Source organism: Trachurus trachurus, assembly GCF_905171665.1.
Source record: "Trachurus trachurus genome assembly, chromosome: 4".
In the NCBI taxonomy this organism is placed as follows: Eukaryota; Metazoa; Chordata; class Actinopteri; order Carangiformes; family Carangidae; genus Trachurus; species Trachurus trachurus.
Window position 1 is genome coordinate 31978825 of NC_139898.1, and position 27062 is coordinate 32005886.

At 42.0% G+C, this 27062-nt stretch overlaps 1 protein-coding gene across 1 annotated transcript; it reads left to right on the forward strand.

Annotated features, from left to right (window-relative positions):
• Window positions 1–9762: 9762 nt before the first annotated feature.
• Window positions 9763–25709, forward strand: LOC310984714 (excitatory amino acid transporter 5-like; the record flags this gene model as incomplete). The annotated part of the gene is made up of 11 exons (XM_083970028.1): window positions 9763–10062; window positions 13024–13103; window positions 13658–13873; window positions 17929–17971; window positions 18066–18273; window positions 19852–19951; window positions 21696–21929; window positions 22037–22231; window positions 23453–23587; window positions 23680–23782; window positions 25554–25709. 11 exons carry the CDS (start codon window positions 9763–9765, stop codon window positions 25707–25709), a joined length of 1770 nt encoding a protein of 589 aa, XP_083826154.1.
• Between the last annotated feature and the right edge of the window lie 1353 nt (window positions 25710–27062).

The window sequence follows — 27062 nt, forward strand, 5'->3', positions numbered from 1 at the left end:
TTGGATCTACACTACAAAAACTCAATATTTGTCTTATTTCTAGTCAAAACAAATCTAATTCTACTTAGAATAAGACTCATCACATTGAAAAGCAGCTTGTTTTTAGACACGTTTTACTTTTTTCGAGCATATCTTCACTTGAAATAAGTTTTAAAAAATCTGACAGTGGAGCAAGTTTCTTATTACAAGCACAAAAAACTTGCTTTCACTGGCAGATTTTTCTACTTATTTCAATTGAGAATTTGTTTGAAACAAGTGAATATGATCTAAAAAAAACAAGTTAATTTTTTAGGTAATGAATCTTATTTTAAGTGGAAAGAGGTTAGTTTTGACTAGAAATTAGACATTTTTTATTAGAAAGATTTTGAGTTTCTGCAGTGTATGGTGGCCCCGGAGGCTCAAACACACGGTTTCCATTGGTTTCTGTGTGTTTGAGCCTCCGGGGCCACTGTAGAAGAAAAACTATGGAAGTTATTGACATTTATATTTAAACTTTTCTGAATCCTTCATCGTTTACATTCACATTTCTATGGAGGTACATTTGTGTCTTTATTATTCAATCAAAAGAAATCTTGATTTAAACAAAAAAGATATTTTCGATCAAAAAAAAAGTGTTTGAATGCAAAAAATATTTGAGACCCAAAAAATTGCGTTTGAACCCTTTTTTCTTTGATTGAAAAGTTTTTTGTTTTTGGATTGAAGTGAGTTAATATTTGATTGTAAAAAAATTTTTTTAATTAAAGTCAGCTTTTTTGGGGCCATATGGGTAGGATATTTGTGTCTTTATCATTCAATTAAAAAAAAATAATAATAATAACTCACCTCAATCAAAAAAAAAACCTTTTCAAAGAAAAAAAAAAGTGCTCAAATGCAATATTTTGTTCTCAAATATTTTTTTGCATTCAAACCCTTTTTTTTTATTATTGAAGTGAAGTCTGTTTTGATTGAAAATGTTGAAAACTAGTTTTTTTTTTGATTGAATGTTAAAGACACAAATGTAGCTCCATACATTTTCTTCTTAATGCTTTATCGGTGCAATCCTACTCATCGTGTGTGCTTGCGTGCTTGTGTGTGTGCGTGCGTGCGTGTGTGTGTGTGGCTCTTTAACCTTCAACCTGCTGCAGCGATGCACAGGTGTTCTTCATGACATCACAGCTGGGCGGGGCCACGTTAATCAGTGACAAAATGTACATGAAGTAGTAATTTATTAATCTATTTGTAAGAATCAATTAATTTCATTCATGTTTGTGATGATGAATTTGTTCGTTTTATTAGGAACCTCTGCAGTCAACGCCTTTTTATTGATTTATTTAAAGAGACAGGCAACAGGAAGTAAAGGAGAAGAGTTACTGTAATTCCTGTTTATAGGTTTCTACTTTCTACATTTGTGTTGTTGTCCAGCTCTTTGTTGTTTCACTATAACGATAAATAATGACCCCTGAGGTTCCTAATAAAGTGCTCAGAGTTAGTGATGTGCGATTCCACCAAAACGATTTTCATTCTAACCCGATACCCGATAGTTTGTTGCCGATACCGATACGTTGCATTTTACAGAAGCTTCATGTGCAAAAAGGGGGGAAACAAAAGTCGCAGATTATAGTTACGCAATGACACTAAAACTAAAACACAGACGGTCTTTCTGTGATTTAATTTGAATTGTCAGTATAACATAAAAAAAAACACTGAAAAATAGACATCAAATGCAAGGGCGTAACTATGGTATAGACATTTCTTTGTGCATTTCCCACAACACTATGATAATTAATATATAAAAATTAACTCATTTAGACATAGTTTTGTGGACTTCATCGACTATTTCAATGAATAATCTGCAATTTCAGCTGATAGCAGTGAATAAATCACAGATTATCTTTCTTATTCTTGAATTATAAACACTTTTTTTCTATAATAACATCCAAAATATTCAATTATCTCGCTTTCATTAGGTTTATCAGGGCTCAAGGCCCCTAAAATTGGAGACAGTGCAAGTGAGATGTTTGAATAATGAGAGAAGTTTGAATATTTGCTTTTTTCAAGTCTATTTACGGTTTGCGCCCCTAAGTTTTCTACTTGTGCTCCTAAAATTAGGGGCGACTGTGCTCCTAGTAACAGTTATGGATCCTGAAATGGACACCGTTTTGGTATCGGACGTATCCGCACATCACTACTCAGACACTAGAGGCTTTAAAACGTCTTTGATTGTTGTTGTTTCCATGAAATGTTGATTTTTATTATCGTTGATTGTGTTGACAGTGATGTCATGTGTTTACTTCCTGTCTCATGTCGGCTGATGACCGTCAGTAAACCTCAGAGCAGCTACGTCTGGATGGTTTGTCTGTTTCTTTCTTTCTTTCTTTCTCCTCAGCTGTTGCCTGAACCCTGTGACCTTTGACCTTTAGACCTGGTTCCTGAACGCAGCAGCAGCACTGAGGGGCGGAGCCACCAGGTGACACACCTGCTGGTTAAAGTTATTTATTACAGGGATGCAAACAGTGCGCCGAAAAGCGAAACTCGCTTTTTTCATGACCAATTAGGTGACTTGTGTGAATCATTCAGATCCGAAGAGTTTTTGTTTTGAGGGGGGGGGGGGGGTCTCAGCGTCTCAGCGTCTCAGCTGGGGTCAGTAAAATGTTTGTCTAACAGGCTGACAGTGACAATCACGTGAAACTGAGGCGAACTCATTCATGGTTTCTGATCATACTGATAACTGCCGACCTCCAATGTTGACGCGCGACGTGCGCGCTCGTTACCCAAAGCGGCGCGTATCCGCGTGCAGTCGGTACGTACATTACTGTGTCAGACAGGTGTCTCCCACGGAGCTCTGCCCCGTTTCAGAGGTGAAGGAGAGACGTCGCCTCCGCGATGTAGAATGTGTTCAATTAAAGTGAAACTAACACATTATATAGGCTATACGTATGTCCATTACACACTTTTAGGCCTTAAAATGTCTTAAATTTGTTGAATTATTGTGTTCAAGTCTTAAATAATTTTAGACAGGTCTTAAATTTTCTTATGCCCACCATGGGCGAGCATTTCACTCGCATTTGCCCCTAAAAAAAAAAGACATGTGTGAACCAGGAAAATTACAAAAAAGAAAGAGCACAACCTGCGATTGGTCCAAAACTACAAATCCCACAATTCTCTGGCCTCAACAATAACAGTAGTTAGTGTAAGTGAGGGAGAGTGGAGCTGTAGGTGAAAAGAGGAAACAACACCACGTCTGGTTCTGTTCTATGTTGTTCGTTCACACCGTAACCGTTTATTCGTTACGTCCGCGGTGTAAAAGGCCGTGACGCAAAGACGCGATTAGGCGCGAGACGCGGTATACGCGACTTTTTTTTTTTGCGACGCAATACACGTGATACTTTTTGTGCGACGGGACCTTCGCGTCTTCGTCTATTTCATCGTTCATCGAGGAACGCTTTTTTTTCGCGCGAGCTTTTACGCGCAACCAAACGCGAGATACGCGAGTTAACGCTCGTTTTGACTCGTGTCAAAAAAAAATTCACGAGCCCGCCAACAACTTTTTTTTTTTTTTTCAAAGGAGGTTCAACTGGACTTAGTTATTTGTCTAGGAAGACGTTTCACCTTCATCCAAGAGGCTTCATCAGTTCATGTAGCATCTGACCAGGCTGGGACTGGTTCAACTAACTGGTGTGGAGACTCAGTATAAGTCCAGTTGCTTTCGATTTAACCTCCTTTGAAATACTATGACCTGGACAAATGAGAATATGCACAGGCCTACAACAACATTTCTGCTCTCACCAACCATGGTTGAGGTCACAACGCTGCTGTAGCTGCTCTGCAAGTCCGAGACACTGAAAAAAAAAAAAAAAAAAAAGTCCGAGACACTGAGGCCAAACGCCGCCGTCGCTTCTGATCCATGAGGCGAGTTCCGGGCTGATGAGCTACAGAGACTGAGCAGTGCGTCGCTGTGTCGGACTGTTTGTTTGGATTTAATGAAGAAGCTGCACAGAGTCAGGTGAGCAGAAGCTGCCTCCCCCCCTCACCGTGGAGCCGCTGCTGTCTCACAGCCGCCACCGACCCATAGAATAAAACACCACTAAGCCGTGGACGGTCGCTGCGTGGATGAAATGCTGACGACCAAAACAGCCGCCACCAGGTCACTGACTGGAGAGTTTTAAAGTGGAACATGAACGCAGCTCAGGCCGGCCGGTGCCTCAGCTCGGTGATCAGCAGGACGCTATAGCCTACCCAGTACCGGCCAGCTCAGTACAGAAGGGGGGGCGGGGGGGCGATAACATGACGCACAGTAGGCTATACTGTTATGAGACACATTATGCATCCCAACTGTCTTTTTTTTTTAGAGGATTTTTTTTTTTTTTTTACCAAGAATGCGCCCAAAAAAATCATGATCCAGGGGCCAAAATTGGAAACAAATATATATATATTTTAATCATAATTCTCATTATTCTCCTGATGTCGGTTTAATGTAAACAGATTGCGCTGATATGCGTCATGTGACAGGGGCAGAGCTGCAGCTGCTGTGCTGTGATGGACCTGATCAGACTGGTGGTGGTCCACAGTCAATCAGTCCCAGATCCTCCACCGTCACCAGATCCCCCGAAAGCCCCCGCAAATAATACATCGACAAGCAGTTAAGTGGAAAGTTGCACCTTTTCGTCGGTTTATTATTTGCGGATTTTTTTTTATAGCCTATATAACGTCACTGCAACATGCGGCTCTCAGTGCTTGTCGGTGTTGTGTCTATAAATTGTGAAATAACTTTTCCTCGATAGAAATATGAGACGTCACGTGGTCGATAGGTTTCATTCATTCATCCATGTTTTGGCAGACAATACAAATAACCAATGATAATGAGATTTCCACCGCGCCGAACCAATCATGTGGCTGGAATAGAGCCAGTCAACAGTAACATGTGCATTTGTTTGGGTTGCTGCAGATGTGCACATCAGCTGACACCGCCGGTAAAAGAGAGAGAGAGATAATGAGTGTTGTCTCGAAAAAAAAACAGTGATGGAGAACTTGGACAAGTGACTGAAAAGACGCGTGGTGCGCAGTGGGGACACCAGGCAGCTGGAGCGGACCGTGGTCACGGTGCGGCCGCTCTGCTGCTCACCTCAGTGTGTGCGACAACTCATTCATGGTTGTCTCTGATTACACTGGTAACAGCCTTCCTATTCACCTCCAATGTAGACGCGACGTGCGCGCTCGTTACCCAAAGCGGCGCGTATCCGCGTGCATTCGGTGCGACGGCGCTGCCGTTTCCCCCCCCGTGCATGTCCGTTGCTGTGTCAGGCAGGTGTCTCCCACGGAGCTCTGCCCCGTTTCTACGGTGAAGGAGAGACGTCGCCTCCGCGATGTAGAATGTGTTCAATTAAAGTGAAACTAACACATAGTAGCCTATATGTCCATTACACACTGAATGGGATGTTAAATCCCATGTCTTTATTTCTTCAGTTTATTTTAATAGTAATAATTATGACTAACATTCAGTGAAGACCTAAAAATCAGTATCTCCAAAATTGAAATATTGCAATGGTTTTTCTTTTTTTAAAGCATTTTTAATATAGAAATGTTGGCCTTCTATGTCCATCTATATGCACTCAATACTTGGTTGGGGTTGAACTACTGGAAATTTACCTTTCTGTGATGGTGAGCCCCCCCCCCCCGCCAGACAATTCCTCTCTTTTTTGGTCCTGACCCGTTTGCATCCCTGTTATTAACAACGACATTAATGACAAAGTGAGAGTGAAACAGACAAATAGAGAATCATTAAAAATATCAATTACCGGTAGTTTAAAAAAAATGTTTTTATCACTTTATTTACTGTAAAATAAAAACAGATTCAGTTCCATTTCTGATCAGATCAATATTCGACCGGCCGCCCGTCACGATTATTACAGGACCGACTGATCACAATCACTTTGCATAAAGGTTCTGTATAAAAACAGCTGGATGAAACTAACAGAAATGTCAGATTTCATCGCTGTTTCCTCGTTGTTTTCCACCGTTTGAGGTTTGACTGGTCCTCTTTTGATGACATCATCCATCACGTTGCGCCCCCTTCCTCTTCTTCTTTTTCTTCTTCCTCTATGATTTAATTGCACATGAGTGGAACCACAAACTGTTTAAAGTGTCTCCAAGCAAATTTCCATCAGTACAATAAATAATAATGTTGTGACAGTTTGTATTAATTAAATTAAACCTTAATTCCCACACTGTTCTACAGCCTATGACACCATATATAAGTTTAGTTCAATAATTACACCAGTTTTCGATTAAATATATGTGGTTTCTTCTATGTTAAATCTATCTGAAAGGAAATTTGCTTAGACACATTTTAACTTGGGTCTAATTTCTGATATTCGACGACGGCACTTCGATGAGCATCTATTCACATTAGAATCATGGATTTAGCTGTAAAGCCAATAAATGTCTCTTCTTCTTTTTTTTATAAGGTGAATGTTGATTATTGAACTATTATAATAGTGGCATAAAATGATCAGAAAAAGACAATTAAATCATCAATTACAATTATTTGTTTAGCAACTAAAGTTTCACGGTTATGATAGCTCTAATAGTCAGTTGCGTCAACCTGCATGTTGATGTAACGGCCGCTCCACTTCCTGTGACGTCACACCTGATCCACATCCAGACTCTCAGTGATTGGATTAACTCTCATTGCTTGTTTGTTTATTGACACAGTTTAGAGCAGTGGTTGTCAAAGTGAGGTCCGGGGACCCTCAGGGGCCCTCGAGAGAGTCCAACAGGGGTCTCCAACTTCTTCTCAAAATGTTACCACATTTTTTTCCCCAGAACTTTCTTGAAAATTTTCCAAAAAATCAAGCCATCGGCAGAAATTTGAACTTACATTGACTAAAAGAAGTAATGTTATTCAGTCTCAGAACAAATATTTGTGTATTTAACTTGTTTTTAGATCATTTTCACTTGTTTCAAACTAATTTTCACTTGAAATAAGTAGAAAAATCTGCCGGTGAAAGCAAGTTTTTTGTGCTTGTAATAAGAAAGAAAAACTTGCTCCACTGTCAGATTTTTCTACTTATTTAAAGTGGAAAATTTGCTTGAAAAAATTATTTTATTTCATTTATTATTTTAAAGGGATAGTTCAACATTTTTGTAAATTGGCCCATTGCCATAATCCCTATAGTCATAGCAGTAGGTTCGTTACCTTTAATTGTCGGTGCAAGATATTTTTAGAACGGCGGAGCAGAGCCGCGAGCTGCTCAGAGCTACGCTACGGAGGCTCATTATGGGATTTCTTGGTTTCCCTCATTTAAACTCATCAAATACACAATCCAACAACTCCACAACGCTCTGGTGGACAAGTTGTGACCTGCACATTCACCACGCTATGAGATAATAACACAACGTTACCACACAGAGTTGTTTTAGAGGGAAATACAGAGACTGCTTGATGAAAAACTGTCCCTGAAGGCAACACGCATCAGCGGTTTTGCATGAATTTACCTCTAAAACAACTCTGTGTGGTAACGTTCTGTTATTATCTGGTACTGAAACAATAGCCAACATTATGGCAATGGGCCAAGAGTTAAGTTTTTCAGTCTCAGAACAAATATTTGTGTATTTCTGGTGTTTAAAGTTTTGTCCAGTGGGGGTCCGTGGTCTAATTTGTGTCCGTTTATGGTCCTTGATGTAAAAGAAAAGTTTGAAAACCACTTGAAACTGCATCATGAAGTGGTCCTGGTCCTGAGCAGACACTTGATTGGCTGATCAAGGCACCAGACCAGTGTGTGTGTGTGTGTGTGTGTGTGTGTGTGTGTGTGTGTGTGTGTGTGTGTGTGTGTGTGTGTGTGTGTGTGTGTGTGTGTGTGTGACACCCTGGTGACCCGGTTACTTGGCTGTTTCTAGGTCAGTGTGACATCATCGTTCCTCAGAGCTGCGGCCGTGTTTCCTGTAACTTGGCAGGATGGAGCTGAATCTGGTTAATTAATGACTGAAGCTCAACGAGGTTTAACACCTGATCAGTCATTGGATCAATGCTTTCATTTCATTTCCCAGCATGCAACACAGCAGCTCCCCTAGAGGGGTTTGTTCCTTTGAATTCGTTTGTAGAAATAAATGAATAAATGGAGACAACAGAGGCTCCGCTCCGTCGCAGCATCGACTAAAGGTTGGTTAACTCTGACCAAGAGCCGGTGATGTCATTGTGATGTCACTGTGATGTCACTGGCTGCAGCTGAGACTGAAGTTGGACCAGCAGCATCTAGTGGAGGAGAGAGGAACTGCAGCAGGACTCACACAGGATGATAAATGTCATGATAATAATGATGTCATGTATATATGAACAAGAGAAAAAAACCTGCAGATTCAAGGGTTACAGAGATATACTGATAGAGTTGTATTCAAATTGTAGTATAAAAAATATATATTAGGCAGTAAAATGTAAGAATAAAAAGGTAAAGGCACAAAACTTTGCTGAAAAATAGGCCTAAAGAAAAGAAACTGATTATGGTAGGATACAGTATTAAACAGTGTTTGTCCAGATGTTCCACACACATCTGTTCTTCATTAAAAACAAATCAACAGGTTGAACTTCACTTTTTCATCTGTTTTGTGCACTTACATTAATCTTTTTCTTATTATTAAAAAGATCTTTTTTTTTTCTTTTTCTTATTATTTAAAAGAAAAAAACAACAACAACGAAACGATGGGTGCACCAGGTTTGGCAAATTTCCACCTGTAGTCCATAAAACATATAATACACATTCCCACACTCATCACATAACATTGTTATAGTGATTACAAATAATTAGCCTACAGGTGCAACTATAAATTTCACTGAAGAATAGGATGGGATGATAATTAAAATGCATATATGAAAGTTAAAATGTGACATAAATTATACAAAGTATACCTGTGTAAGATGCATGTGTTATAAACTTCAACAGACTACGAATTAACACAAAAACAAAACAAAAGGAACAAACAAACAAAAAGGAAAACAGGAGGATGAGACAAGACAGAGAACAATGATGATCAGCTAAAGGTGATTGATGAGTGACATTATTGATGAGTTATTGAAAGCCTTTATTGTCATTATACATCAGTACAATGAAATTATGTTGCTACTCCACTGGGTATAGCTACATCAATAAATAGTAAAAACAATAACCAACAACATCTATACAGAAAGTGCAAGAAATGGAAAGTGCTTATTGTCAGGAGGGGGATGAATCTGCAGAGGCCCTGACCCCTGCCCCCCCAGCCCGGCTCGGCCCAGCTCGGTCGGCCCTCACCGTCAGGACCAGGACCAGAACCAGAACCGGGTCCAGCTCGGTCCCATCATGCACACAGGCGTGTGAGCAGGGCCGTTGCTAGGAATTCTGGGCCCCCTGAAAGTATACTAAAGTGGGCCCCTGCCCCCTAACTTTTCCACTTTTTTTTCATAGACTACGTATCTATTATAATTTCTTATATGAGTATTAGTCAGGGTCTTATGCAGAATAATTCAGTCATACAAAGATTAGACTACTGGGGTTTTTTATGGGCCCCACTGGGCGCTGGGCCCCTAGAATGATCATCACCTTTCTCCCCTATACAACGGCCCTGCGTGAGGTTTATTCCACCTGTCTAAGCCTCTTAGAGCCGGTAAGTCGCGCATGCAGCCTCGAGCCTCCAGCCGCCGCACCGTGAGGAGTTAATTAATCCCCCAGAGGAGGAGGAACTGGCTCCCCGGGGTTTGTCATCCTGCCAGACACCGCACACACAACAACCAGACCGGAGGAAGGAGGAGGCATGGAGGAGCTCCTGTTACCGAGCGGCGGCGGCGGCGGAGGAGGAGGAGGAGGAGGCCCCGAGGAGGAGGCGCGCTCCATCGGCAGCTCGTGCGGGGCCTCGGCGGGGCCCGCGCGGGGCAGCAGCAGGTCGATGGGGGAGCGGCTGCGGAGCTTTATGCAGGTGACGCTGAAGGCGGACGCGGGGAGGTCGATCAGGAACTTCTGCAAGAGGAACGGGCTGCTGACGCTGTCGGTCATCGCCGTGCTGACCGGCTGCACGCTGGGCTTCATGCTCAGAGGGACTCAGCTGTCCACACAGGTAAGGGGGTAGGGGGGCTCACCTGGACTGGACCCCCATGCTGGTTTAGGGCTCACCTGGACCTCCATGCTGGTTCTTCAGCTCCTGCTGCACTTCATTGATGCTTTTATTGTGAAATCTTCTGTTGAGTCTCTTCTTCAGCTTTCCTGTAGCTACTTTTCTCTACATTAGCCTACATCTAGCTACTTCATATTTCCCCCATTGTTTGAATTTCCCATCAACACTTGTTGGTAACACTTTACACTATTAAGCATTAGTTAAGCATTAGGCAAGGCAATTTTATTTGTATAGCCCGTTTTTTACCAACAGTTTGTCTCAAAGGCTTTACATGGCATCGTAACAACATCCTCTGTCCTTAGATCCTCACATCCACTGAGGAAAAACTCCATAGAAAACCCTTTTAACAGGGAAAACCAGGAGAAACCTCAGGGTGAGCAACAGAGGAGGGATCCCTCACCCAGGACGGACAGACGTGACATAGATGTTGTTACAGACAAGAAAACAGTTTACAGTTTATGACACAGAATGTGGGAAACATGGAAATGTTAACAATTAATAAATACTGAATTCTTCATTTATAAAGCATATACTTATTATAAAAGCTTTACCCACTTGTTTGTTTCCTTCCTAGTTTTCAATTGATCTGTGTTCTCAAACTAGGCTATATTTTACTTAAAGCTGGGGTATAGGCATGATTTGTTTTAAAAACAAAATATCAAAATTGTGTTTTCCCACTCAGCTATCTGGTCACAGTGTTTCTCTATGTCTCTGTGGAAGCTCCCACTATCTTTGAACAATCAAATCTACTCTGGTCTGGTGGTTCCTGATTGGTTGAGGTCAAAGATAGGCTTGTTTTCAAAACACTACCCCAGATTTACCTTTTTACTTTATTTCCTTCCAGTGTCAGTATCTTTCTAGTTTACAGATTTTCTCTTTGAATTTTGTGTTGATACTTTTCATTAATCATCCGTTGACTCTTCAAACAAACTGGACAGACAAGGGTTAAACTTCCCAACCTCTGGAGTTTACATTTGGCCATGCCTTCTTTTTTGTGAACATAACTAGCGTGGCTAGTTAGCCCAACAAACTACATTAGTAAACTCTCTTCAAAACTTGCATGTCATTGTATAGCTACGACTCTAAGTCAGAAATTTCCAGCTTCCGACATCATAGTGTTCATGCTACATGTCGGAGAGGAAAAAACATGGAAGAAGTTTGGCAAATTGTTTTGTGGCTGTTGCTGAAGACGAAAAATATACGCAGTGCTGCAATTTGAGTTTCTTTTGAAAGCAAATAACTTTTGTTGCAATGCCTAGTTGGAAAATCTGACTGATTTTGAGTCTCTGAAATGAGATGGATCCAAATCTTGGATAAAGATTCATCAGTCTTCAAATTAGATAATGTTAAAGTTATCAGTTTATATGTATCATGTATGTATAGTAGTGTATGTCTTCACATACAGTATACAGTGTGTGTATAAGATTGAGATAGTTATAAATAGAGCAGTTTCTCAGTGAACGGTGTTTCCAGGAAGAATTGATCCGTCTCAGAGAACCGAGTTGAACAGCAGCTGAATATAGATCAACAACACAAACATGGAGGAAACTCAACTCACTCTGCTCCACTCAGACGGGTTTCACACTAGCAGAGCTGGTTCCCTGTTGGTTCCGGTTCCCAAACCCAAGTTTGAACCGGTCGGCACGTTCGGACTGAAAAAGTAACAGGTTTTGAACCTGAAAAGTCGTTTCTCAAGGAAACCAAATAATGGTTGGTCTCTCTTCGAACCACAACATCATCAGTTGATGTGTCTGTGGAGACGAGAAGGGAAGAGGAGGAGAAAGCAACCGACCGACAACCTGGAGAAAAATATTTGTTGTAGTCTGCTAAAGAAATTAAATGTTTTGTGGCAATTTGGGCAAATGCTAAATTTCAAGAAAAGCGAGAAAGCAGCACAGGAAAGAACAAGTTGTATGAATTTCCCTTTAGGGCTTAATAATAAAGTAAAGTTATTCTTATCTTTGAACTTGATGGTCAAGAATGGGTTCACTCCAACGCCAGACCATAAACGTAAAAACTGAAGGAGGGATTACTGAGACAGCAAAACAGCAAACATGTTGCTGCTGTTGTGTTTACTTCCACCTGCCTGAGTCATGCAGAGTAACGTCTGGTGTGAATACAGACTGGTTCACCTGAGGAACCTCCAGCTTCTCAGGTTTAGGTTCTTAGATTATCAGATGGTTCAGGTTTGCAGGTGGTTTGGGTTCTTAGATTTTTAGGTTGTTCAGGTTTTTTAGACTTGCGGTTAGTTCAGGGTCTCAGGTTTTTAGGTTTTTAGGTTCACAGCTGGTTTATGTTCTTAGTCTTTCAGATTCTTTAGACTCTCATGTCGTTCAGATTCTCAGGTTGTTCAGGTATGTCCACGACGATCAGGTTCAAAAGGTTCAGAGTTCAGACCATAATAATTGAAACCTCACTGGTGATTTTATTACAGATTCTACAATCACTAGATTCTCTACTCATCTTCATCTCCTACTCCTCCTCTTCTTCCTCCTCACAGACGGGTGTTGGACATCTGTCCTCATCTGTCCAAAGGGAACGTGTTTGTTGTGATTTTTTGAGTTTGTTGAGATTTTTTGAGTTTGTTGAGATTTTTTCAGTTTGTTTAGTTTTTAGTTTTTGGGCCTCGTTAAGCCTTCATCCTCACAGGACAGTGAGTTAAACAGGGAATCAAGAGAGAGAGAGAGACAAGGACGACCTGCAGCAAAGTGGGACAAGTTGGATTCAAACCTGGGACTTTGTGTTTTAGACTCTGGCTAAATGAACTGAACCTCAGATTGTTTTAGTTTGAAATAACAATTCACAGCGATGGATGATGATGATGATGTTGATGATGATGATGATGATGATGATGATGATGATGATGATGTCATCACTCAGACGTTCCTTCTCTTCTCTCGTCAGGCTAAGATCTACTTCTCGTTCCCCGGGGAACTGCTGATGAGGATGTTGAAGATGCTGATCCTCCCTCTCATCACGTCCAGGTAGGTCGACGTCCAGTACAAACAGCAAACAGTAGTATCATGACTTCCTCACTGCAAAAACTCAAAATCTTTCCAAGAATATTTGTCTTATTTATTGTCAAAATGTCTCATTTCTAGTCCAAACTAATCTCTTTCCACTTAAAATAAGACTCATCACCTAAAAATGAACTTGTTTTTAGATAATTTTCACTTGTTTCAAACGTATTTTCACTTGAAATAAGTAGAAAAATCTGCCACTGAAAGCAAGTTTTTGTCCTTGTAATAAGAAAGAAAAACTTGCTCCACTATCAGATTTTTCTACTTATTCCAAGTGAAAATATGCTTGAAAGAAGTAAAAAGTGTCTAAAAACAAGCTGCTTTTTATGTGATGAGTCTTTTTTTAAATAGAATGAGATTGTTTTGACTAGAAATGACATTTTGACTAGAAATAAGACAAATATTCTTGGTAAGATTTAGAGTTTTTGCAGACACCCAAAGGAACGTGTTGGTTTTTCTTTAATGTAAATACTGAAGAGGTTAAACCTGGTCTGACTTAACTCCTCCCCCCTCCCCAGTTTGATGTCGGGGCTGTCGTCGATGGAGTCGAAGGCGTGCTGCCGGATGGGCGTCCTCACCGTCACCTACTACCTGTGGACCACCTTCATCGCCGTGGTGGTCGGCATCCTGCTCGTCCTCATCATCAAGCCGGGCGTCGGCACGGAGATGGAGAGCCACCGGCTGGGGGGCGGGCCCGTCATGACCTCGGCCGACGCCCTGCTCGACCTCATCAGGTGAGACGGAGTAGCCTACTCCACCCCAGTACTTGAGTAAGAGTACAAATACTACTGGTCAAAATTTACTCCGTTACAAGTAAAAGTAGCTCAGTCGACATGTTACTCGAGTAAGAGTAAAAAAGTACTTGCTTTTAAAGGTACTTAAGTATCCAAAAGTACATGCTTTTAAATTTACTTTAAAGGGATAGTTCAGCCAAAATTGAAATTTCACTCATTATCCACTCCCCCTCATGTGGACTAAGGGCTGGGAGAAGTTTCAGAGTCCTCCGTGGCTTCTCTGAGTTACAGGGGGTCTCGGCGTAGCAGTGCATGTCCATATGACAGTTGCAAATGGATACCAACTGTCTTGGTAACAAAAAGACACACAAAAAAACATCCAAATACCTCCACGCTGCTCGTATGTAATGTCCGTCTTGTATTGAAGCCCCGAAATGCGAAATTGGCCCGAAAAAAATTAAATAAGTCTATATTTCAAGCTTGTTTTGTAGCAGAAGCTCCTCTTCCTGGTTTGTCCAAATTGGGGCTTCAATACAAGAGGGACATTACAGACGAGCATTATGGAGGTATTTGGATGTTTTTTGGTGTGTCTTTTTGTTACGAAGACAGTTGGTATCCATTTGCAACCGTTATATGGACATGCACTGCTACGCCGAGACCCCCTGTAACTCAGAGAAGCCACGGAGGACTCTGAAACTTCTCCCAGCCCTTAGTCCACATGAGGGGGAGTAGATAATGAGTGAAATTTCAATTTTGGGTGAACTATCCCTTTAAGTAAAAGTAAGAGTAAGAGTAAATTTCTTATTTTTCACATCAATGAATTACTCTAATTGTTTCTAAATGAATTTAAGGACCTTTTAACTCTTGTTTCTGAGAAGTAACTCTTTGCTGCTGCTTTTAGGGGTTAGGGTTTCCTTCTTTGACAAACACAGCTTGTGTCCAATAGGATTTTAGAAAAAAAAAAGTAGAAAAGTAACAAGTACTTTTCAGCCTTCCTAGAAATTAACTGTCTTGGAAATGTATTCAAGTAAGAGTAATAAGTACCAAAGAAATCTAATGCTCAAGTAAAGTACAAATCCTCTGGATATGTACTCAAGTTCAAGTAAATTTACTCCGTTAACCACCGCTGTGCGTCAGTGAGGGATGTGCAGCGTCTACGGGTTTGATTGACAGCTGTGGAGTGAACGTCGGTGGTCAACAAAAGGCGGAGAACAAACGACCGTGATCTCGTTAGAGGCTGATGAGTATTTTTAGTAATCCTGCAGATTAACTCGGTCAGATGTCATGATCTCAGTGCGGCACGTTGGCCGACCGCGCCCTCGTGCCTCGTCCAGAGGACACGCCCCCACAACCGAAGGTCTCACGAGCAGGTCATCAATCATCCCGTTGACCTCTGACCTCTGCCTGAAGGTCGGCTGATCTGGAAACAGACGAGACCGAGGTCGACGCAGAGTTTTACTGACGCTGTGATTTATAGACGACTGTTCACTGGTCATCTACGACTGTGCAGTGCAGTGTTATTAACACTTAATTACATTATAAACACCCATTTACCTTATAAACGCTTAATTATGTTAAGTGTTATAAACGTTTAATTACATTAAGTGTTACAAAACACCTATTTACCTTATAAACGCTTAATTATGTTAAGTGTTATAAACGTTTAATTACATTAAGTGTTACAAAACACCTATTTACCTTATAAACGCTTAATTGTGTCATAAAACATTTATTTATAAATAAGTGTTACAAATGCTTCATTACCATTAAGTGTTAAAAAAATGCTTAATTGCGTTATAAACACTTAAAGCAGAAGTAAGTGATATATTTGTGTTAATATAAGTCTTAAATAGTTATATCTTCCGACAGCAATCACTTACATAGAGTGTTTGGTCTGAAACACGGGTCTGTCAGTCACTCTGCTCTGCTCTGAGCCGAGGAGAAAACTTTCCTTGTATCCTACAAGTTTTATCCAATGAGGAGAGAGAACAGCATGCAGGGCTGTGTGTGCAGCCAAGGGATGCGCCTGAATGTGGTGACGTAGGGACGAGGACGTTATGGTGCGTTCAGGGCAACTCGTAACTCGTGTTTTTCCGTCCTGTGAAGTCGTACCAGTTCGATCTGGTACGAGTTCACGGGTCAGAAGTTACGAGTGGCCGTTATAGTGACTTTCACAGGTAAAACAGGTCGGAAGAACACGAGTGGGTTACCTGGGACGCTACAAAGTCGTAAGCCGTGACTTGAAGCTGTAATTTACGGTTTCAAAAGCCTGCCTGGAACGCAGCATTAGCCAAAACGACCGGATCGCTTACTTCTGCTTTAACTACGTTAAGTGTTAATACTTTATTACCATTAAGTGTTATAAACACGTTATTATGTTAAGTATTAGTACTATTAAGTGTTAAATGATTTTTACTATTGTGTGTTAAAAATACTTAAAGCAGATATCAGCTTCACGGCCGTTTCGGCTAATGCTGCGTTCAAGGCAGGCTTTTGAAACCGTAAGTTACAGCTTCAAGTCACAACTACGACTTGGTAGCGTTCCAGGTAACCCGTAGCTCGTGTTTTTACCATCCTGTTGTCTGTGAAAGTTCCCTATAACGGCCACTCGTAACTTCCGACCCGTGAACTCGTACCAGATCGAACTGGTATGACTTCACAGGAAGGAAAAACACAAAGTACGAGTTTCTTTGAACGCACCATGAGTTAGCAGCCCCCGCCCTTGTCAGGCATCAATTGGTCCTCGTGCTACGTCACCACATTCACGCGCATCCCTTGGCTGCACACACAGCCCTTCATGCCGTTCTCTCTCCTCATTGGATAACACTTGTATCCCACAAGGAAAATTTTCTCCTCGGGTTACAGCAGAGCAGAGTGACGGAGAGACTCGTGTTTAGGCTGAAATACTTCATGTAAGTGATTGCTGACGGAAAATAGGACTATTTAGGACTTATATTAACAAAAACATTCCACTGATATCTGCTTTAAAGCAGTACTAAAGAACTTTCAGTTTTGGTTGAGTTTGGCGGCGCCTGTGGACCAAAGCGGTAGTGTTTTGCCTGAAGGAAGACTCCGTTTCCCATGAACACTAGCGTGAAGCCCTGTAAATATCTTGCATTAAAATTAACAGAAGACATCAAAACTAAGTTTCTGTTTCCAGTGGATCATTTCAAAGTGAAAACACAAACATAATCCATTGCTAAAGTGCTGTTTTGCCTGTTCCCTCCTTGTTGTGACTCGCAAAAGTGAAAGTGAAAGTAAAGTGAGAGCCGGGTTCCTACCATGCTCCTCAAAGCTGCTTAGTGCCAGAGAAAGAGATACAGACCATAATGATACAGACCCCCTCAGGCCATGACAGAGGTGTCATTCAACTTGTTGTAAGTCGATGTATCATCACAAAAGTTATGAAAATATTTTATGAAGGTTGAAAAGTTACTTAGGGCTGGTTTAACATAAAGTGATATAAACACTTTATGACATTATGTGATTTATAGACGACTGTTCACTGTTCATCTCCAACTGTGCAGTGCAGTGTTATAAACGCTTAATTACGTTATAAAACACTTATTTACCTTATAAACGCGTAATTACATTAAGTGTTGTTTATTAAATGCCTTTATTATCGTTAAGTGTTATAAATGCTTTATTACGTTATGTGTTTTAAATGCTTTTTTACCATTAAAGCAGAAGTAAGCGATCCAGTAGTTTTGTCTAACTTCCTGTCAGCCGATGGAGTTAGCAGTCTCTGCCCTCGTCCCTACGTCACCACATTCAGGCGCATCCCTTGGCTGCACACACAGAGAGGACCGCCCCTTTATGCTGTTCTCTCTCCTCATTGGATAAAGGTTGTAGGATACAAGGAAAGTTTTCTCCTCGGCTCACAGCAGAGCAGAGTGACTGACAGACCCGTGTTTCAGACCAAACACTCTATAGAAGTGATTGCTGTCGGAAGATAGAACTATTTAAGACTTATATTAACACAAATATTCCGCTTACTTCTCCTTCAAGTGTTATAAATTCCTGTTTTTCAGTCTTTGATTCTGTTTCCTCCACAGGAACATGGTTCCATCCAATCTGATCGAGGCCACGTTCCAGCAGGTAAGAGATGAAACCAAACACTGACCCCCCCCACCCCCCACCCCCCACACCTCCACCTCCACCCTGACTAATATAACCCACCATGTCTGTTCAGTACAAGACAGACCTGATCCCCATCCTCAAAGTCCCAGCCAGAACCATCCAGCCAAACTTCGTCTACGTCATCCCCGACGAGAGCGACCCCAAAGGTCGGACGGTTTACCTGGAGCTGACTCCGCCCCCTGACATCCTGTACAAGACGAGTCCCGGCAGCAGCCAGCAGATGAACGTCCTCGGCATCGTCATCTTCTCTGCCACCATGGGTGAGCAGGAAGTCACACCTCAGTAAAAAAAAAAAAAAAAAAAATTAAAGGGATAGTTCACCCAAAATTGAAAAACTCATTATCTCCTCCCCCTCATGTGGACTAAGGGCTGGGAGAAGTTTCAGAGTCCTCCGTGGCTTCTCTGAGTTACAGGGGGTCTCGGCGTAGCAGTGCATGTCCATATGACGGTTGCAAATGGATACCAACTGTCTTCGTAACAAAAAGACACACCAAAAAACATCCAAATACCTCCATGCTGCTGGTATGTAATGTCCGTCTTGTATTGAAGCACTGAAATGCGAAATTGTCCTGAAAAAAATTTAATAAGTCTATATTTCAAGCTTGTTTTGTAGCGGAAGCTTCTTGAAGCTCCTCTCCCCGGTTTGTCAAATTTGGACGAACTGGGAAGAGAAGCTTCCACTACAAACAAGCTTGAAATATAGACTTATTTAATTTTTTTCGGGACAATTTTCCATTTTGGGGCTTCAATACAAGACAGACATTACATACGAGCAGCATGGAGGTATTTGGATGTTTTTTGGTGTGTCTTTTTGTTACCAAGACAGTTGGTATCCATTTGCAACCGTCATATGGACATGCACTGCTACGCCGAGACCCCCTGTAACTCAGAGAAGCCACGGAGGACTCTGAAACTTCTCCCAGCCCTTAGTCCAAATTTCAATTTTGGGTGAACTATCCCTTTAATCAGGCTCATGTCAGTTCACATTAAACATTTACTTTGATTCCAGCTGTGAATTCAATCTGAGTCACAGCAGCTTAAACATCTGGGGCCACATCAACAGAGGCAAACCAGACAAACCCCGGGGCCCCTGGGACATATTTTGCAGTAAAAAAACAAACTATAAAGCTCCCTACATCTCCCATAAAGACGAAGTGAGGCTTCTGGTTAATGTCTGTGAACCCACTGTGAGATGTTTAGGGAGCATCTGGAAATTCCAATATCTGGCAACACTTTGATGTGTTTTTTTAAATATATATATATTTTTTTAATGATCCTAAAACAATGAACAAATTATTTGAATACAGAAGCTGCTGATTTGCTAACCAGCCAAGCAGTCTCATTGGTGTGCTCAGTCACTTGACCTCAAGACATTGTTCCTCTCCAACCCCAAATAACAAAACAAAAGAAATTAGTATGAATAAATGTATAAATAAGAGTTTAGCACTATATTAGCACAATATTTATAAATAACATTGATGTCATCAGGGTTTGGGGTGATTTGGTTTCTATCAGATTTAGAGACGTTGCCATGATGATGATGATGATGATGATGATGATGAAATTCTTTATTCAGTCAGTCATCATATAATACAACAACTATCAACACTACAAACACTATCAACAAGGTAGTGACTGAAAAGAAGAAGCATAACCCTTAAACTACCCAGCATTCTTACAATATAGGAAAAAACAAACATAAATGTAAAACTAAACCAGAGAAAGGCCATAACCAACAATGTTTACAGTAATTACATATAGAGTAGAAAATAAATTGTTAAATAATGTGTGTGTGTGTGTGTGTGTGTGTGTGTGTATGTGTGTGTGTGTGTGTGCAGGTCTGTTGCTGGGCAGGATGGGCGAACGAGGAGCTCCGCTCGTCAATGTTTGTCAATGCATCAATGAATGCGTCATGAAGATCATCAACGCTGCTGTTTGGTGAGTCACTGAAGACGACTCGTCTCACTGCTGTTATTATGGGCCATTTGTTTGGTTAACAACCAGCTTTGAAAAGATTTCTATAACATGCTCGCATTCAAAGAAAAATATGTTCCACCGTTTCAAAGTCCCTCTCGCAAAAACCACACAAATTATTGTTCCAGTTAAATCTTGTATGTAAGAAGTGGTTCGATGGAAAAATATAATTTAGTATCTTAAAGGTGACATCTTTATTATATTCTTTTCTTTATGAGGGATTGTATAAGATTAATATCGCTTCCTTTCTTGCCTCCACAACACTGTAATCGTGTATAACATATTTCTACACAGAGTGATCTCATTTCCGAAACATTTGAATGCACCAGCAGTTGTTGAGTCATTGTTTTAAAGGGAGTTGGAATGGCTTGAATTACTTTATCGTACTCTTTAGTTGAGCACTGAAGGTTGTATTTAACACAAAGGTTCTCGTGAGTTAGGAGATTACTATGATCATCCATTAGATGTGATACAGCCCAAATTCCTTTATCCAACCAGGTCCGCAAAAACGATGATTTACAATTGGTCAGAACATACGTATCTATTATTCCACAAGGGTGAATTGTGAGGTGTAAAATTGTGATCCCTGCTGAAAAATCCAGTAAAATACCATAAGAATGGGAATTGGAACCAAGGTTATTATCGTTAACGAAAACGAACGAAATGACGAAAACTATAATTGAAAAAACATTTTCGTTAACTGAAATAAATAAAAACTATAATCAAATGAAAAAACGACAACTAACTGAAACTGTATTGTGTGTTTACAAAACTAACTAAAACGTACTGAAATTATAGATAAAATTCCCTTCGTTTTCGTCTCTGTGCACTACCAGATAAAAGTGCACTTTAAATGTCCAAAACATTTGCTGTGTTCACTTTATGCTACTTTATGTTAAATACAATACAACATGCGAGGTAGGCTACTGTAAGCCTATTGTTACTTTACTGCACTGGTATGTCAAAAAAAAACTGCAGTAACTGAACACATTTGTTAAATGGTATCTTTTGAGTTTTATTACACAATACTTGCTCTGATCTTTTTGAATCCTTCAACTAACAAATAACCCAAAGTATGAAAAAACTAGAACTAATACTAAAACTAATAAAAACTAAACAAAAACTAAGCGTTTAGAAAAAAATTAAAAGTAACTAAAACTAGCAAACCCGCTCTAAAAACTAATTAAAACTAACTGAATTAGAGAAAAAGAAGTCAAAACTAAAAATAACTAAACTATAATTAAAAATCCAATACTATTATAACCTTGATTGGAACACCATTTGGAACCATTAGAAAAAACCATTAGGATGTAAAACCCTTAGGAACCGTTGAGAATAAAACCTAATGGTGTTCCAATTCCCATTAGACCATTGGGAACCATTAGTTCCTAATGGTCTAATGGGAATTGGAACACCATCAGGATGTAATACCATTAGAAAGCTACTGGTTCCATTAGGAGCTAAAACCATTAGAAAGCTACTGGTCCCATTAGGATCTTAAACTATTAGAAAGCTACTGGTCCCATTAGGATCTTAAACTATTAGAAAAACATGACTGAGAAACCTACTGCTGCAACATCAAGTTCCAGTAAAGGAGAAGTTGCTGGTGATAGTCCGAAAGTTTCACAGGAAGTTGCCGCTGCAGAGGTTGAACCCTTGCGAGTTCACTGCCTCCGTGACCTCTGACCTCTGGCCTCTGTCCTCTCAGGTACTTCCCTTTTGGGATCATCTTCCTGGTGGCGGGGAAGATCCTGGACATGCAGGACCCGAGCACGCTGGGGAAGAAGCTGGGCTGGTACGGCATCACCGTCCTCGCCGGCCTCTTCGTCCACGGCCTCATCCTCCTCCCTCTCTTCTACTTACTCCTCACCAGGAAGAACCCCTTCAGCTACATCCGCGGGCTGCTGCAGGCCCTGGTCATCGCCCTGGCAACCTCCTCCAGGTCAGAGTGCGAGGCGACGCAGCTCTCCAGATCTCCTCCGGCCGACGATGTGTTCAGGTGCTTATCGTTGGGGTGTTGTGTGTGTGTGTGTGTGTGTGTGTCCTCAGCTCGGCCACGCTGCCCATCACCATGAAGTGTCTGTTGGAGAACTGTCACGTGGACCGGCAGATCGCCCGCTTCGTCCTCCCTGTGGGCGCCACCATCAACATGGACGGCACGGCGCTGTACGAGGCGGTGGCGGCCATCTTTATCGCTCAGGTCAACGACTACGAGCTGGACTTTGGTCAGCTGGTCACCATCAGGTAAATCAACACGGACGCACTCTGAGACGTTTGAGGATATGATGAAGGGTCAATGATGAAATTCAAGATAAATAATAAGATTTCGACAGCTGTTGAAAGGCGAACATTTTGACACTAGGCTTTCCACAATGTATTTCCATGATACGAATTCAATTCCAACTGTCGGGGCGTCGTTTAGCTCAGTTGGTAGAGGAGGTGCACCGTATTCAGAGGCTATCCCGTATCCAATCCCGACTCAGGTGACCCCTCTCTCTGCCTTCCTTGTCCTGTCTCTCTCTTGACTATACTGTCCATTAAAGGTGAAAAAAGCCCCCCAAAAAATATATATATATAAAAAAAAAACTGTTCCAAATCAAACTTTCTTGTACCTGCACAAAATTTGAGAACTCGGACTGACCCAAGGAGAGCGCTGGAGCCTGTATGGCTACAGTCTGTGGCTGGAGCAACACATTCATTTAGAAGAAGTTTAATCGCTGGTTAACTTATAAATGAATGTAAGTTAACCAGCGACCCATCTTGATGCATCTGTTTTTTACACAAATCGCACACTGCCATGATGACTGACTGAGAAAGACAAGTGGTGCGTCATTTTTACATGAGCTCAAACTTGTGGCGCACACCGAGCAGTTGGAGGCTCGAGGTCCGGCTGCGTTAACATAACAAACGGACCGTGAGTCGAGTTCTACTGTAGCCATACCGAGACCACATGGGTGCTCAGACTCGCACCCGACAGGACTCGACACTGCCCACTGAGGGTAAAGTTGTATATACAGTGTAGTATATTATCCACCTTTACTTTCTTGCTTAAATATCTTGTATTATCTTATGTTCTTCTTTGTGTGTGTGCTTTCTCTGAACTGAAGGAATGTGTGAACTGATGCTCTGCTTCATGGGTTCCATATCCTGCCTAGAAGCAATTTGGTCTGTTGGAAAGTTGATGATTGTTTTGTTTTGTTTAGCCTAAAGGCTGAAACCTTAGGTCAAGGGCATCTTCTTCCGTTGACCTATGATAGCCCAAAAGTTATCGATTTGGTCAAGAGGTTAAATGCCAGACTCATGTTACCGAAAAAAGCAGGTACCGACGTATCGCACACAGTAACGTTCGTCTCTATGCAGACGATACAGTGATTTATACACAGGGGCTGTTTCAGACCCTGAGCTGCTTCCCAACTGTCTGATGGCTAACAGCTAACCGATAGTTTAATGTCAATCTGTCTGCAGCATCACAGCGACGGCGGCCAGCATCGGAGCAGCAGGGATTCCCCAGGCCGGCCTGGTTACCATGGTGATCGTACTGACATCGGTGGGATTGCCGCCGGATGACATCACACTCATCGTGGCCATTGATTGGATCCTGTAAGTGATATCAGAGTGTCGTGTTTATGTTGTCGTGTTGAGCCGACGATGAGGAGTCTCTCAGTGACTCCTCGTCTCCTTTGTCTCCATAGAGACAGGTTTCGGACGATGATCAACGTCCTCGGTGACGCCCTGGCGGCCGGAATCATCGCCCACCTCTGTCGGAAAGATTTCCCGCTGAGCGCAACAGGAAAGGTAAAAACAGTCACACCTTCCTGCCTAAATGTGACAGACAGCAACACACCTGTACAGGTCAGAGATGATGGACAGGTGTTGGGGTCAAGAGGTCAAGGCAGATTCCCTTGAGGAGGAAAAAAATTATGATGATTTTTAATTTCAGTCAGAGCTTCAACTTTTTGATTTATCCTCCTTTTATGTAAAAAGCTAAATATTTACTTCATAACGTCTCTCAGTCCTAGTTTGGACACAAGAGAGAAACTCTGAGCTAACAACTCCAACCGTCGTTAGATTCACCACAGGCCAAAAGTTTGGAAGCAACATCAAATTTGTAGAAAAACAAATCATAGTTTCATTGGTATACTACTGATTCTAACTTAAAGTCACTCATCAGAATACATTTTTACTGTAATTATCAGGTATTTAGGTTTTTCTTGCTTAGACTTTGCTCTCTTCAAAGTAACCTCCTTTGGCTTTAACAACATCATGATAAAAACGACGAGGCATTTGTTCTTTAAGTTTTTTCGTTTTCCATGGGATGCACTTTTCTGATTGATCGATCCAACTTGTCCACACAAGCTCAATTGGAGAGAGGTGGTTCCAACACCTTCCTCTTCTTTTTCTATCATCATAACTTCCTGTTTCCTCTAGTCTCTTCAGGGTGTAGTAAACTCCTCTGTTGGTCACCATTATGCGTTTTGCAATTTCTCTTTCAGTGTATCCTTTTTTCCTCAATGTACAAATCTGTTTCTTCACTCATCGGTGAGATATAAACACACACAGTTGAGATTTATTGGGGTTTTTCCCTTACAGAAAACCACATAACTTCACATGTGAAAAATTTTGCACATGGGAAACATGTGGTTTTGGCCCAATTTTATGTGAATTACATGTGAACCCATTTTGAACCCACATGTGGTAACATGTGGGTTCAACAATGGGTTCACATGGGAATTCACATGCGATTCACATACAATTGGGCCAAAACCACATGTTTCCCATGTGCAAATGACATGATTCCCACGTGTAAAATCTTTCACATGTGCAAAATTTTTCACATGTGAAAGTTCATGTGGTTTTTCTGTAAGGGCAAACTCTCAAAATCCAAAGAGCAAGCGAATAAGTAAATAATACAAACTGTGGATTATTTTTAACTTTTCCACTTGAAAATCTTCTTTTGTTAACATTTACCAAAATGTTGCATATCAATGAAAGCAAAGTCTGATCGTGCAGTACTGTATACTAAGTACATGCCAAAAAATCCATAGAGCTCATACAGAAACTTGAAGTTGCTTCCATACGTTTGGCCTGTAGTCCGACCGTCCACGCTCAGTGCAGCAGCTCCGTCAGTCAGCAGCAGATTACTGTAAATCATTGAACCTCCTCAGATTAGATCTGTCAGCCTCAATCCTGTTGAGTCTCAGTGTGGCTCTGCAGCTCTCTCTCTCTCTCTCTCTGAATGAATGGGTCGTGCTGCTGCTTTTAGTCTCTACAGACTTTTACAACCGCTGTGGTTTGATCCAGATCGAACCACTTCCGATGACTCAGGAGACGATACCCTGATCTCCTCACTTATTGACTGATGCTGCCATGTTAATGATTCACCTGTGTTTGAGCACAACTCTCTGTTACTATAGAAACTACTGAAGCTCAGGGAAGAGATAGGCAAATCCATTAGCAACATAATTACGTCAATCAAGTGATTGGTTTTCCTCTAAAACCCAGCTAACCTGTTTGCTTAACGTGTTTACTAACATGTTTGCTGACGTGTCCTCCCGTGTCCCTGCAGCCCGTCCCGTCCTACGGCACACACACCAATCACGGCCCCAGCGTGGACGTTCCCATGACGGAGATGCACACGCACAAAGACTGTATGTTTGAAATGGGCGGAGACTCGGGGGAGGGACACGCTCACACCGTCTACTACAACATCTGTCAGGTGTGAATACCCAGCCAGTCAAATACCCCAAGTATCTTGGAGTTCACTCATCTGGAGAACACCAACGCCAAGATCAACACCTGCAGTAACATCCTGCGGGTGACTAGTGAGCTCCAAGTGGTGCAGACCCACCAACCGTCCGTGCAGCTGCCACGGCACCGTGCTTCTACAACATGGAGCCGATCACACCACACCATCATCATGGGATGCATCAAGACAACACCCATCCTGTGCCTTTATGCTCTCGCTGGCATCTCCCCCCCACACATCAAACGATCAGTCATCGCTCCAGATGAATGCAGGAGAAAGACATCAGGCGGCATCAGCCCTTGCATGGCCACGTTGCACCCCAACGCCGACTCCGATCCACAGTCCTGCCCCTCCAGACCACCAAGCCAGAAGCAAGGACCCCTGTCTGGGAAGATGAGTGGCAAACCTGCATCACAAGAGCCCCTACATGGTTGGCCAGAGGAATCACACCCACCGAAAGCCTCGCTAGTGGCCACGACCTTGGTTGGGCAACATGGAAGTCACTGAACAGGCTGCAAGTGGACCAGGGGACGACCACACAAGCTGCAGATGATGTCCTGTCCAGAAGACCTGGCAGGTCTGGATGAGAGGTGAAACGTCTTCCTAGACAAATAACCAAGTCCAGGTGCTTTCGATTTGGAACTCCTTTGAGAGACTGGCAGAACCTACAACATCAGCTACGGCCTGTAGCCCGATACAACCGGCAGAACAATATCTGAGATTGCTACGGACTCGAAGAAGAAGCGCAATCGCCTCCGTGCCCCTGAAGAACAGAAGCCTGGTGGTCACCAGAGGATCATGGGAGCACGACGGCCTCCTGGGAGCAGCTACAAGATGATGTTGACGATGACATTTATTGGGTTGGAGATCACCGTTGATGGACTTCTGTAATCAAATCAGCACCTGCAGCTAACGCTAAAGCTAATGCTCTAGACAGACTGAGTCCTGGTTCTGGTTCTGGTCCAGTCTTTGCAGGATCAGAACTTCAACAAAACCAGAGAGTTACCAGCTCTCAGTTCAGACCCACCTTCCCTTCCGTCCATGGGCGGATAAAGACTCCCGATCCGACCCAGGAGGAGGATTCTGGGATTTTATGAACATCTTTTTTTCAAACACACGTTTGACTGAGCTGTGAATGTGATTGGCCGGTCGCGCTCGCCGCCTCGGACTAACCGAAGGGTTAACGGGCTAGAGGTAATCCGTCCAATCCCACGGCTGAATGAATCAAGTGCTCTTCACCTCACAGAACCCCCCCTCCCCTCCCCCCTCCCCCACTTCCTGTTGCTACAGCATGCTGGCATGCTCCATCTGGCTTCATGTGAAGTCAAC